The following is a 14779-nucleotide window of genomic DNA, read 5'->3' on the forward strand; positions in this document are numbered from 1 at the left end:
TCCTATGTGACCTGATGTAGGTTTCTGCATGATGACACTGCTACATGTAGAGTATATATACATCCTTATAGTTGGTATATTAAGGTTACATACAGTAACTTAGATGGCGGTCGGCATGCTCCCAGTTTGGATAATCGGTACGGTACCAGCACGAAAGCTAAGCAATGTACTGCTGGGTGGACGCCGCGTTAGTTCGGATCCGAAAGTCACACAATAACTCAAACTAACTAACCGATCGATGCAGTGGTTGACGAGCAACTCCTGTGTTCCTCTAGGTAAAATTACTGTTTTTGTGAATGGAGTCTGGTGGCTTTGAAGACAGCTTCAGTTCCCCGTCAGAAAGGGCTGTCTGATGACGAGGTAAAGCTGTGGAAATAGTCTAAATATAGTGTGCTCCTAAACTGATATTGATTTGTTTTTAGGTGGTTAGGTTTAGGTGTTTTTCTGTTGCTTTCGTCCACAACCGCTTTACCTCAACGCCAGACAGCCCTTACTGATGGGGAACTGAAGCCATTACATTGACATTGCTCTCTTCAAAGTCACCAGACTACATTCACAAAAGCAGTGATTTTACCTCGCAGAACACGGAGTATACATACAAACCCACTTCAAAATCTTTAATTGATAAAACACACTGATGATATAATATGAAATAATTACTGACATGCTCAAATATGTTAAAAGCAACTACGAGGAAACAGACACTGATCTATCCATCCATCTTTCATCTTGATCCCTCTTCCTTCTTACCGGCGTAGTTGGTTTTGCGTCGCACGGTGAGGTTGACGTGGCCCTGCTTGGCAGCCTGCTGCATCAGCTGCACCACCAGCTGGTGCGACTTGCCCACCACCGCCGTGCCGTCCACGCATATCAGTTCATCGCCGGACCGCAGGCGTCCGTCCTCGTCTGCCGCGCCGTACTTCACTATGTGGCCGATGTAGATCTGAGACACAAACAAAAGGAGATGGAGGAGATTATGTAGATCTAGATAAGCAAAGACTGCCAGAAGAGCCAGAAATTCTTAGAATACATACATGGAAGGACTTCAAACAAGTACGTACATACATTAAATAAGAATTCAAGGATGTTCCAACTTTTACAGCAGGCATGAAGTTGACATGCAGGTCCGCTATAATTTAAACCGCACTATTACATCTTTACTCTTCTCCCCAGCTCCAAAGTAAATCATTATTTCTTTTTCCTTCAAAAAACGCAGTGCAGGAGTGCATGCCAGCGAGCAAGAACAAAAACAACTTTGCCTCTTCAAGAAATGGAAGAAAGAAGCGGTGTGTGTGTGTGTGTGTGTGTGTGTGTGTGTGTGTGTGTGTGTGTGTTTGAGAGATGATGGGTGGTTTTCTTTTTACATTGGCCAGATCAAAGAGAAATCACTGATAAGAAGCTGATGAACGAGCTCAGAAGTCCACACAGGAGGAGCATAAATAACTAAATAAAATCAGATGTGGTGAGAAACCCTCTAGATGCTGCTCAGATTAGTGCTGTCAAAGTTAATTACGCGTTTCTTTAACACATTAACGCAACTTGATATTTTTAGGTTGTGGCACTTTTCAGTTTTTAAAGCTAGAGTGAAGATACTGATATCATATGAAACTAAAAAGAAACAAAGAAATCTATTGGTACCAACCTTGCCGTGTTACCATGTATGGAAGGAGGCTAAATAACGCTCCAAATTTAGGCAACATTTTGGTGAGGAAAAACTGGCATGACCATTTTCAAAGGGGTCCCTTGACCTCTGACCTCAAGATATGTGAATGTAAACGGGTTCTATGGGTACCCACGAGTCTCCCCTTTACAGACATGCCCACTTTATGATAATCACATGCAGTTTGGGGCAAGTCATAGTCATTCAGCACACTGACAGCTGTTGTTGCCTGTTGGGCTGCAGTTTGCCATGTTATGATTTGAGCATATTTCTTTATGCTAAATGCAGTACCTGTGAGGGTTTCTGGATAATATCTGTCATTGTTTTGTGTTGTTAATTGGTTTACAGTAATAAATATATACATACATTTGCATTAAGCAGCATATTTGCCCACTCCCATGTTGATAAGAGTATTAAATACTTGACAAAGCTCCCTTTAAGGTACATTTTGAACAGATAAAAAATGTGCGATTAATTAGCGATACGGATTACTACGGACAATCATGCAATTAATTGCAATTAAATATTTTAATCTATTGACGGCCCTACTGGGAATATAGCATCCATTTCATCATTCAGGTTATACTGAATCTTCTCAGTTGTAGTTTAAACATTTCACACAAAGATATGGAAAAGTAAACGAGAGACGCTCACCGGCTCTCCGGCCTCGTTGCCTCCGAGGATCCTGAAGCCGAACCCTGTGTCCTTCCTCCACAGGAAAATGTCCTGCTCTTGGAAGTCTGGAACTGTAAAATCAACAGAGCGCAATTAACATTTCTGCATTTACCCCAAACAGCCAGCCCCAGGGGACTTCCTGTGCCTGCACCAGTACAGCCCTCGCATGCAGTTAACCGTTTAGTAGAACACCCTCAATATCACCCTGTTCACTCGACGGTGTGGCCGTAGAGGATGCACCTTTTGTTCTCAGGGAATCAAAAAAAAAACGCCTGCTTATGTCAACATGCAAATATTCATCCTCCCCAACTGTTCCAAGCTTTGTCACTAAGATAGCACTTTGCACAAACAATCTGTCTGGAGGCTTTTGGGAAAAGAACAAACAACTGATCCGTCAAAAAGATAAAAAGGATCTATTTTTGGGTGAAGGGCATAGCAGGTATGGAGCTTAAATAAACGATCAAAAGCCAGACAGGCTGCCAAAACAATTCAGAGCAGCCTCATTTCATTGGTCCCATAATTAGAAATGATCAGGCTGAAATTCCACTCTGAAGTCTGAAATAGTTCTACTTTCTTTGAGCTTTTTTACAACATTTTCAGCGACGCTCCCTCAGACTGGACATTACTATTCCAAACGGACTTCACTGCTTCTTTTATGAAGCGATGTGTGACATGAAAGTCCATTTCTACTCTTCCATATGTTGGGGGAGCACTTTCCACCCGACAGAGGTGCTAATACATGCTGGAATAAATCCGCTATATATTATTGAGCAGGGTATGTGACAGTCCACTCCCATCCACAAGAGAACGCAGTGTGTGTGCTTGTCACTAGAAAGGTGCTGTGCTATAAAAGAGGCATTGCACTGCAGCGAATGACAGCTCATGGTTCATGTAACAGTGGAGATGGTGGGGGGTGCGAGAGCCTCAGGGGGGCTACTAGGAGCCAGTGGAGAGCCGGAGCGAGTGTGTGTGTGGCCTCATCTCGGTGAACACTTTGTGCGTATAGGTATTCATGTATGTGCATGCATTTGTATGGTCGCAGCTGTGTTGTACTGACTGACAAACACGCACCTCGGAGCAAACTCCCAGGGAGATTTCCCTTTTTCGCTCCAACGCAGGGCCACTGCTGCCAAGGCCACTAAAGCCACTAAGAGACGGCAGGGTGGCAGAAGGCGTAAACAGCCTGCTCCCAATCTGTTCCTTCAGTCAACAGCTAAAATCCCCGCGGAACGCAAGCTATCTCTTCCAATCTATCACAATGTGGAACTTCGGAGGAGCTGCGGAGAGGAAGAGTCAGAGGGTAACCGTCGCAATCTGCACCTGCACACGGTGGGGTCAGCTGCACTGTTACACCATGCTCCTGTCGATTAACGGATCCATAAGTGATCCCTGCAGTGAGGCAACTGGGCGTGAATCGATCAATACTTCACAAAGATTGGGACGGACCTGTGAGGAGTTATGCTCGAGGACTGCAAATAAGAAGGCTCAAACAGCGAGGAAATTAAACTGGGAACATGTTAAAACCAGACAATAATCAAAATGAATGGCAATAAAGCGTGAGCGAGTCCTCTATCCTCTCCAGTCCAGAGTTTTTAGAGCAGGTAAATGCTGTGGGAGTTTTTTGGGGGGATATTTTTTCCGCAAATCATTCACCACATGGTGCGTTTAAAGACCTTGATCTCAGCAGAACTTTTCATTACAGCGAATGCCGCGTGGAGAAATGCCTCTGCCGTGGCCGAGGCCTGAGCCCTATGGGGTGCACGCAGCGGGATTTTAGGATGAGAGCTCAATGCAGCGTGAGGAAGCGGTAGGATTTACACCTGCTGGTACAGGTCAGCTGTCCTCCCTGTCATTCTCTCTGTGCTCCCTCTCTACTTTTCTATACCTCCAGAGTCCATTGATCTACCAAAGCTTGACCTTTCTCTTTCCCGTTTTTGTGTTGCTGTCACTTTTCTGGCCCTCTTTTTTATCGTTATCCTTTGTGCCCTCTTTGCAGTTTCTCCCATTTACTCTGAGCAAACTGGCTAAGGCAATTTAGAAAAAAAACCCGTTGAGACGCCATCACCTTAGGGCAGGAATGTGGACATAATCTCCCCCCTTAGTCTTGGTTTCTTCCACTCTCCATCACTACTCTTTATTTCCTTTTTAAATCAAACACCATTGTCCTCGCAGCCCTTCGCGGCAGCTTGCCAACAGGCGTCTGCACTATTAGCCCACGCTCAGCCCTTCTCTTCACACTCTTCTTCATGGGCATCTAAATAATTGAAATCCTTGACGAAGTGGTGCCTGAGAAAGTGATTAGATGTTCTCAGCCCTTGCAGACTCCTGATTTTTTTTCTCTTCCTCTCCTGTTGACAGTGGATCTGGGGGTTATTCTTTTTAATTGGAGCTATCCCTTTGCTTTGGCAAGGCTAGACAAAGAGGAGGGGGGGGGATGCAATCCGCTGACATCCACTCTACTATTGCTGCTAATTATACGCCTGCGCGTCTCTGAAGGGAAGTCTAGCGTAAAAGTGTGTCAACGATGGCAGTGTCGACAATTGGACCACGGTGGCACATCTAGTAGTAGCTTTTAAACGGCCGGACGAAGAACATGTGGGAGACGGCTGCTTCTAATGCTGCTGTGCAGGAATCAATGATAACTTTGTGGCTTTGAAGAACTGCTTTAAAAGGAATAACTCAACATTTTGGGGAAATACATTTATTCATTTTCGTCCAGCTGTGATTCAGAGAAGATTGATATCGCTCTCACGCTTGTGTGTTAAATATTGAAGGGGAAAATTCACCAGGTTTTATGTGGATGTCCAATCAGTGTTGATGGTAAATGTAGTCGAGTGAAGCAATATATTCCTCAATGCGTGCTATATTGACTGTGAGTTCACAGCTGCAAAATCTGTTCTTCCTGCATCCAGCGACGTCATTTGACTTGACAGTGACGTTACTGGATGCAAGGAAGAACTACAGGCTATTTAAGCTTGGATTTCTAGTCTCTGCTTCTTGGTAGCCAGGCGGCGCTGTGCTCAAGATGACGCGCAGAAACAGAGCTTCCTAAACCTGTTGTATGGTCCACTGTGTAAATCAAGTTTAAAGAAGACTCGGACAAACCGAGTATATGTCTGGACCGTGTACGGTCAGTCTGTGAATTTGTGGCTAAATTGTTACACAAATATTCAGTGGTCGTGTCTATGATGTTAAATCCAGCGGTACATGTCCACCAGGTCCGGCGAGGACACTAGAGGACGTGGTGCTCCACTCAACTGGCCGTTCAAGCGGTGACGTACCCGATCGTAGAATGCACCTGATTGGTTCCTGGTTTTCTGCTCGCCGTTTCAAACAGGAAACAACATGGCGGCCTGCTTGTAAACTGTCTGTTATTCCATCTAAACAATCCACCAAAATCTACTTCTAAAAACATTTTTGCCGAGAAATGGACTATCTAACTGCTTAATCTCGTTTCATTTGAGAAATAGATCGCCTAGTTTGACACCTTGGTCCAGGTATTGTGAGCTGGACACGTCACACTGGACGGGTTCATTTGCATATGAAAGAGCAACGACCAATGAGGAAACTCCAGCACTCGGCCGAACAATCTTGAAACTTCATCACTCAGTCAGTCAGTGACAGACTTTTGCATTCGTAGGGTTGGCCCTCTGTGGTCCAGCCAAAAAACAAAGAACTTCCTTTTTATCTTCACTTGCATTGCAATCTAGCGATACATTTCCAATAGCAAAAATGTCATCCCAAAATATGAGTGAAGAGGATGTTATGGACGAGGATACTTTTTACAGTGTTTTGGCTGACTCGGATATTCGGCCGTATACTTGATTAAATACGGCTGAAATGCAGCGGAGAGAGACCGCGGCTGCAGCTGCATTAGCTGTGCAGGAGGATATGGCCGGCGGGGACCCTGGGCGTCAGAAGCTTGCGTGCAATGCATCCTGGTACATGTAGGCACTGCCAACACCGCATATATGTGAATATAAACCAGTTACTTACATGCACATGTCTTATCCCAAACCTCGCTCCCAAACGTGCTATACCATTTAAACCCACCGAGGGTCTCCACATGCAGCCCTCATCCAACCGCCACCAAAAAATATATACTTACGCCTACTTTCATACATGCTCCTGGACTGGGCCCAGATCTTAAAGGGGTCCGGTTTTCTTTGGATGGTCCCGTCCGCTGGGATGTCCTGGGGCGGCAGGCCTGGCAGCGGCTGAGAGGGGGGCGGGGGGGGCGATGCTCTCGCTGAGAGGGGGCGCCAGGGATGAGTGCAGGGGCGAGTCTGTGTGGGTGCTCCGTTGGCTGGAAACACTATGCTGGGAGCTGTTCTGACTGTCCTTTCTCGACAATTGCTGTTGGAAAAGCACATCAATGACATTTAGCAAATTGAAAGTCAGCTGTGTTAGTACACCTGTGAACACGGAGCGCTGACGGACTGGTGGAGACAAAATAGAAAAGGTTATTGCACGGCTCAGCAGTGGAAAGACAAGGGGTTGTGGTTGGTGAAAGGAGAATCAGTGAGATTAAGGGAAGAATTTGGGGATTAGAGATCAAAAAGATTTAAGACGGCTGCTCCTTGGGGAACAAGGAAGCAGAACATAATAGGGTTGGCTGAAAAAAAAATGATAAAGCATAGTATCACGATATTTTGCGTGACAATATTGTATCAATACACGGACGTCAAGTATTGATCTTTTATTATATAAACTATAGGGCTGTCAAATTTAACGCGATAACACGTTAACGCAAATTTGTTTTACTGTCACTAATTTCTTTAATGCGTTAATGCAATCGATCTTTCGGAGGTTGTAGCGGGAGTGAAGATACCGGTATCATATGAAACTAGAAAACCCTAAGGAATCCATTGGTCATTGTCATACTATCATGTCGCAAAGGAGGCTAAATAATGCTCCAATTGCGCCACATTTTGGCGAAGAAAAACTGTCAGGATATGTGAATGAAGATATGTGAATGAAAATGGGTTCTATGGTTACCCACAAGTCTCCCCTTTACAGACATGCCCACTTTATGATAATCACATGCAATTTGGGTCAAGTCAGCACACTGACAGCTGTTGTTGCCTGTTGAGCTTGAGTTTGACATGTTATGATTTGAACATATTTGTATGCTAAATGCAGTACCTGAGAGAGTTTCTGGACAACTTTGTCATTGTTTTGTGTTGATAATTGATTTAATAAATATATACATACATTTGCATAAAGCAAGCATATTTGCCAACTCCTATGTTGATAAGAGTAATACATACTTGCCAAATCTCCCTTTAAGGTACATTTTGAACAGATAAAAAAATGGGCGATTTAATCACAACTAATCATGGACAATCATGCAATTAATCGTGATTAAATATTTGAATCGATTGACAGCCCTAATAAACTATTAACCTCTTAACAATCCTCCGGTGGGCCCGGCCGCTATTCTGTATTTCAGAGGTTGTACCAGGCTTAGTCGTAAAGCTTGTGAAGATCCTCATATATATCATATGAAACTAGAAAATCGAAGGAATCGATTGGTACCAACCGTTTTCAAAGGGTTCCCTTGATCTCTGACCTCAAGATATGTGAATGATATCTCTGAGATGAACAGAGTGCAAACTGTATCTTATTAGATAAAACAGATGTTGACAAACTGCATAATTTGCAGTGAAAAAATTTAATAAATCACAATATGTCTGATACTGAGCATATCGCTAAAAGTTTAAAATCGCAATAAGATTGTATCGTGATATTACCGTATTGTGATAATATTGTATTGTGGGGCCTCTGGTGATTCCCACCCTTAGAAGATAAGAGTGTATAATGTCAACTATTGTTGTGTTGCTGCTGTATTCAACACAAGGAATAATCTGTTTTATTCAGACAATTATTTAGTACACAAAGGGAGGGAAAAAAAGCGCTCAATGGTTTCTCATGATTAAGTCATTCAGCTGTGGGAGAAACAAATGTAGCTCAACTTACGAGGGTGCATTGCCTATTCCTTTTGTTTAACAGAGTGGAATGTATTAACAAGGAACTGCATCCCCTGCTGCATATGGAGAGATATTCACAGTGAATAAAGCACTCGTGGGGTTTGAAACGCAGGGAGGATTTTACTGGTGAAGTCAGAAATGTAAAACTCCTCATAAATTGCCACCGGCCCCTCAATAACATGGGCACTTAAGCACCTGCTCGAGGATTTCAAGGGAGCGGTGCTTGAGCGGGGTAAAGCACATACGATCCTGAGCTCAAGTACAAGTACGCGACAAGTAAAAAAAAACACCTTTCCATGACCCTCGTCACAATAGCTTTCTTTACAGCCCCATCGTCACCCTTACTCTGCAGATTTTCAAAAAGAAAACCAGCGAAAGGGTTACAGACGGAGCATGGGAAAGATATTTTAAGACAATAAGAGAAAATGACAGCAGTTCAGTCTCTTCACATCATGTGACCTCCCCGGTTCTTTCGGATGTGGTGGACAAAAATACACCAGGAAGGGGCGGAGGCAGGCGCCTCATCTGTTCTCAAATATCAAAGCGTTTGGCCTTCAAAGTGCAGCCATGTCTTCAATAAATTCAGACTCATTACTCCCTGAATCTGCCTCCTACACCTCTGCAATTCATGTTTATATTCATCACCCTTGTTAGACATAAAAGAAGCCTGACGCTTTAGCAAATATTAAGTCAGCGCCGAGCTGGAATGCTTACTCTGCCAGTGTTGCGAGTGTAAACCTCACTGGGTTGTGTGGTGAGGTACAAAAAACTAAAATCAATGGATTCATATAATTAGTCACAAATGCAGGCCTTGTCTGGTGTTAAAGTCAGACCTCAGGACTGGTTCTCCCCCCTGACCGCAAAATGATTTTTTGGTCACTTTCATTCCATCAAACAAAATGGTGCCTCCATTAGCCGCTTGCTGCAGCATGAGCATTTTTTTGTGTCTCGCTTTTCTCTGTTTGATGTACACAAAAGTACAAATCCTATTCCCCCATCAAATGAAAACAAATCTTGTGTTCTTGATGGATCTATTAGATTTGACCTTCTGCAGTCATTGTGTTCTCCTTCTGTGCTCCGGGACTGGTCTAATACATTGGTTTCTGCTGCTCCAATAACTTATTAAGGAGACAGAAGATGGGAAGGAGGCAGGGAGGGAAGGAGGGAGGGAAGGAAGGAGTGGGGGCTGGGGCAATGAAAACAAATCCTTGCTGCTTCCTCAGACTCAGTCCTGAGCCACCAGCAGGCCAAAATTAGGTTCGGAGCCTCGATGCATCACAGCATTAGCAGTCCCCATAGACTACACTGTATATAAGTCACCGTGACGTCATCCACTGGTTTGTGGACTGCTGTTTTGAAGCCTCGAGTTCAGCATTTTGGCTGTTTGCAACCAGTAGTGACACGAGAGGTACAATGGAACGCTGATAAAGACATTTTTAGTCGACTAAAAAGTTATAATTAACTTTCATGAACCGTGAAAACACACCGTGAAAGAGTTAAAGTTGTAAAGCGAAAATGCAGACAACTCCCAGACCGGACAACGCCGTCGTAGCAACCTGTCAATCACAAGGTAGCCCCGCCCTAAAGCATCCCCTGCTTTATGGTCTATCTGACTCTAAATGGGACCATAATTTACTAAATGAACATCATGCTGTATTGAAGAAGACTTGAAACTAGCGATTGAGACCATAAACTCATGTTTACAATGTTTACTGAGGTAATAAATCAAGTGAGAAGTAGGCTCATTTTCTCAGAGACTTCTATACAATCAGACCTCTTTTAGCAACCAGAGGAGTCGCCCCCTGCTGGCTATTAGAAATAATGCAAGTTCAAGGCACTTCCTCATTGGCTTCACTTTTCAGACCCGGAAGTTGTCCATTGGCTGTCATCTTTAGTGTGTTTTGTTGCACACGAACAACCTAATACAACCAAACATTACATTGAAACATCATGCATTAACACTACTATCATCCTCAACTTATCACCTCTATTATCTGCTATACCATCACCATCATCATCTAACATACCCAGCACCAACACCACCACACCTCATTGCCCCAAAAACTTTCCCCCCAGCTGACGACATCACATACCCTCCTAGTGTAATCTCTGTATGGAGGAGCTTGATCAAAATCATCCTGCAAAACAAAAATTAACAAACACATGTTCACAGTCAGTATAGGGTCCCTTCCATGAATGCAGCAGATATCACAGGACGCCACCGACTCTCAGCAGGGATCCCACATTCAGCTCTCACGCTGCAAGCTTAGCAACCCCGCACGATGCGATCATCAGCGTGTTAGCAACCCAGATCACGCTGTGTGCATCAAAGCCTCTCCAGTCCAAAACCCCCACCAGAGAGGAGAAGGGGGGGGGGGCCCTGATGTGAAGCTACAGGGATCCACCCCCGCAAAGCACAGCATCCCCATGGCTACAAACAGACCCACAACATCAGCACAAGTTACACCTCACAGAGGAGAGTTAGGGGATGAGGCAGGAGAGGAGAAGGGAGCCCTCTGACCGTGTAGATGGAGGACAGAAGAGTGAAGGATGGATGGATGGGAGAGGAGAAACGTATACAACTTACCAGTTTGGGGCTCTTCTTTGCAGGGGCCACCCCTGACAGAAATGGGGGAAAAAGGAAGAAAAAAAGGGAGAAGGTTACCAATGTAGTTTCAGTATATCATCCATGTTCAGGAAAAAAAGGAGAAAAAACAGATAACGCAGACTCCAAAACAATGCCCACAACACTGCTCATCTAGCCCTCGTCTCCTTCTCCCTCCTTTCCTCTCTTCTTTCCCTGCTTGGTTTCCTTTTGCTCGTCCATCCGCGGCTGGCGTTTGAGGAGGAGGGAAGGGAGGATGGGAGGGAGGGGAGGGGAGGCAGCGCGATCTATCTGCATCACTGCCGCGGCCAGCGCTCGGCTTGACTGGTGCAGCGGAAGAGTGGGGCCAGCCCTGGGGGCCAACCCGGGGCTCGCTAGAGCCTGGCTACCCGACGGCGGTCGCAAGCACGAGAAAAAGTGAGAGTGAAAGAGGAAAGGACAGAATCCTGGAGAGCAACTAAGCCAGAGATATAGAGAGAGTAAAGAGGAGAAGAGCAAAGCTGTGCTCTGGAGTTCCTGGCCGTAGCATTACCCATGGAGAAGGAGTCCAAGATACTGAACATTAAATTATAGGCAACCGTCAGTTCCCCTCTTACTGAGACCATCTTCCTGTGTCCGCTGAGCGCCGCGCTCCGCTGTCGAAGGCTCCAGCATCTATAGGCAGTTGCAGCGTCCTCCCCGTCTCTCCCTTTCCTGCTGCCTTTTCCTTTTTTTTCTCCCTTTCTCTCTCTCTCTCTCTCTCTCTCTCTCTCACCTCACTGCACACTGTCCTCCCTCCCTTTTCTTCCCTCAGCATCATCACCCACCCTCCTCCCCTCCCTCTTCCTCTCTCTCTCTCTCTCTCTCTCTCCTCCATCTCCCTCCCACCCCCACATGCTGGTAAACATCCACACAGCTGCACACAACACACGGGCGTCGGGCGGCTTCACGCGGCGCTCTCCGACACAAATCGAAGCGCGCTGCTTAAAAAGGTATGACAGACGGCTTTCTGCTTGAGTGAGCAGTGACCAGAAATATCATGGCAGAAATATCATTATCGCACACAAAGAAAGATTGACGGATGACTAAAACCCGAGCGCAAGCCTGGATCCAGCCAGGGAAATTTGCTCCTTAAGCACATCACTGCCCCTCTCTCTCTCTCTCTCCTCCCTCCTCCCTCCTTCCCTCCCTCCCTCCTTCCCTCCCTCCCTCAGCTCTGCATGAAATAAACAGTTGTATGAAGTTATGGAAATGAGAACGGGAGAAGGAATGCATGAAACAAAGAGAAAATGCAAAACTCGTGGCGTGTTTACCTCTATAATATTCAAGAATGAGTATGAGTAGGAACCACACACACACCTCTGACATACAATAGGGGTGTGTCACTCCATGTAAAGCAGACTAGGCGGTGTCTGATCTAAGAAAATGGGCCACTTTTGTGTGTCAAACCTTTAGGGAAACGGAGAGGATAAGATCTTACACACAAACACACATATACACGCTTCTTTATCTCTCAGACATCTGGGTTCATTCACAACTGACAGCTCCAACTGTGTTGCGTCTGCAGCTTTTTTTTCTTCCATTCCTCCCCCTCCCATCTCCTCCTTTGCCTCATCTCTCTCCTCTTCACCCTCCTTTTTTCAATCAATAGGAATCATTCATTCAGGAGCACATAGCAATCCCCCCTAAATCAGACACAGACGCAGATGCACGCTGTCAATCCCGAGGTATTCTCTCTGGGGCTAAGCATGCTGTCAGTCATCATGTCAGGCTGCCGTTTGATTATCCTTCATCTATCAACCACAACCTGATCTGCTGCTGCTGTCCGTCAACGTCTCCCAGCATGCTCTCTCTCTCTCTCTTCTCTTCGCTTTTTCCCATCACCGATACACAAAACGGACACACCCGTGGAAGCAGGAAACAGACCTCGAGGTCGATTCAGGTCTTCGCAATGCACTGACTGCACTGTTTGAAATTTAACCTCTGAATCTTTGTGTTACTGTAAAAGCAAATGAGATATCAATTTAAAGAGCTCAACCAAACTGTGAGGCCTTGACGCTCTTTGACAAATAAAGCTTAATTGTGCGCAGGTCAGCAGGTTGTGTTTGTGTGTGAAGCACCAAAGTGTGTTTGAAGCTCCCAGATCAAAAGGGATTGTGGGTGTTTGGGCCAAACCTCCAGTACTAATTACATACAAGAGGGAGGAAAAGAGTGGTTTTGGACAGGTGGGCGAACTCGTCTGGCCTGCGCACAGAGTGAGAGAGCGCCGCCGACTAAATCCTCAGAGCCTCCAGCTTTCAAATAATGGACCAAGACCCGCTGTGGGCCCCCCCCCCCAGCTCATTTTATTCTGCTTACTAAATCTTAAAATTAGTGGCAGGAAATGTGTTCTTAACAGTAAGTAATTAAGGGCTGCTAAAACTACAGGGCGCTAAATTTGTGTATGATGTATGGTTTTTATGATTAATGATACGTCAACTGATTATTGTGAATGCCAATGAAGCCAAAATAATAAAGCATCCTGTATATTTGAGGATGGCAGTGAAAAAAATTATCGAGCTTGACAGAATAACAGTCACTGCCGGAGGAAAACTCCATAATTGTCAGCGAATACTACCAGTTTTTCTCTGTGTGACAGCCCAACAGCTGGTTAAAGGGATAGTTCGGGTGTTTTGAAGTGTGGTTGTATGAAGTACTTATCCATAGTAGGTGTATTACCTACAGTAGATGACGGTCAGCACACCCTCAGTTTGGAGAAACAGACAGGAGTATCAACACCGTAGCAAAGCACGAGGATGTCATAAAAAAATATTTTAGCAACCTAACAGAAAAGCTCACCTAAAAAATGATATCAGTTTGAGTGTCCGCTATATTTAGAATATTTTCACTGCTTTATCTTGCCGTCAGACAGCCCTTTCCTTCTTCTTTACGACGGGGAACTGAACTGAAAGTGAAACTTATCTATGCTCTCTCTAAATCCAGCAGGCTCAGATGACAAAAACAGATTCACTTTCAGTTCAGTTCATCATCTATAAATATTCTTAATAGGGCGTACACTTAAACAAATATCTATTTTCTAGGTGAGCCTTTCTTTTATGTGGCTAAAAGACGTTTTTCTGCCGTCCCCATCCACATCACTGTACTGCTTTGCTCCCGTGCTCCTGTCTGTTTCTCGATGCTAGGGGCACGCCAAGTGTCATCTACTATAAGTAATCCATCTACTATGGATAAGTACCTCATTCAACCTCACTTCAAAACACCCGAACTATCCCTTTAAATTCCAATAGTCTGGGTGCATGACGACAATGCACGGTGGAGTCTTTTGCAAAAACTGTAAATAAGGTGTGGTGGGGGAAAATGCAACCATGAAAGCACTGACACACAGAGTAAAAGATTTGTGCACTAGAAAGATGAATTCAGCAAAAAATGGCTCCCAAAGGAGGTCTGGTTTGGATGAATTGAACTGGGCTCAGGTTGACATTAAGAGCTACTGTACCCTCGACTGTACAGTTCCCCACAACAGATAGGAAGTGTTGCAAAAACCTGGCAGCGCAGCAGTCACTAAACGGAAACCATTATTAAGCAGATTATGTTGTCCGTCCACAGTGCGCGTGCGTGCGTGTGCGTGTCGGTAGATCTCGGCTATGAAGTGATGGCATCCAACAGGCAGGTCCATCTGTCACCGTGGCGACAGTGCCTGGTGACCGTGGGGAGCTGACAGACGGTCTCCAAGGAGTGAAAGGCTCACATCAGCTGTGTACATCAGCAGCCAGGATGTGACAGCCCTGCAGAGTACGGCTTTATTTAGCTTCCTCTATGTGTAAACAGTGGAGTTAAATGTGACAGAGGAGCGTACCGATGTGGCTGAAT

At 45.1% G+C, this 14779-nt stretch overlaps 1 protein-coding gene across 1 annotated transcript in view; it reads right to left on the minus strand.

The window, feature by feature from the left end:
• magi1b (membrane associated guanylate kinase, WW and PDZ domain containing 1b) overlaps window positions 1-14779 on the minus strand; it is a 173423-nt gene that overhangs the window by 17849 nt on the left and 140795 nt on the right. Inside the window, 5 exon segments of the mRNA XM_037786085.1 lie at window positions 751-943; window positions 2315-2406; window positions 6444-6562; window positions 6564-6691; window positions 10913-10944. Of these exon segments, the coding sequence (XP_037642013.1) occupies window positions 751-943; window positions 2315-2406; window positions 6444-6562; window positions 6564-6691; window positions 10913-10944 (564 nt within the window).

Source organism: Sebastes umbrosus, chromosome 1, assembly GCF_015220745.1.
Source record: "Sebastes umbrosus isolate fSebUmb1 chromosome 1, fSebUmb1.pri, whole genome shotgun sequence".
NCBI classification, from domain to species: domain Eukaryota; kingdom Metazoa; phylum Chordata; class Actinopteri; order Perciformes; family Sebastidae; genus Sebastes; species Sebastes umbrosus.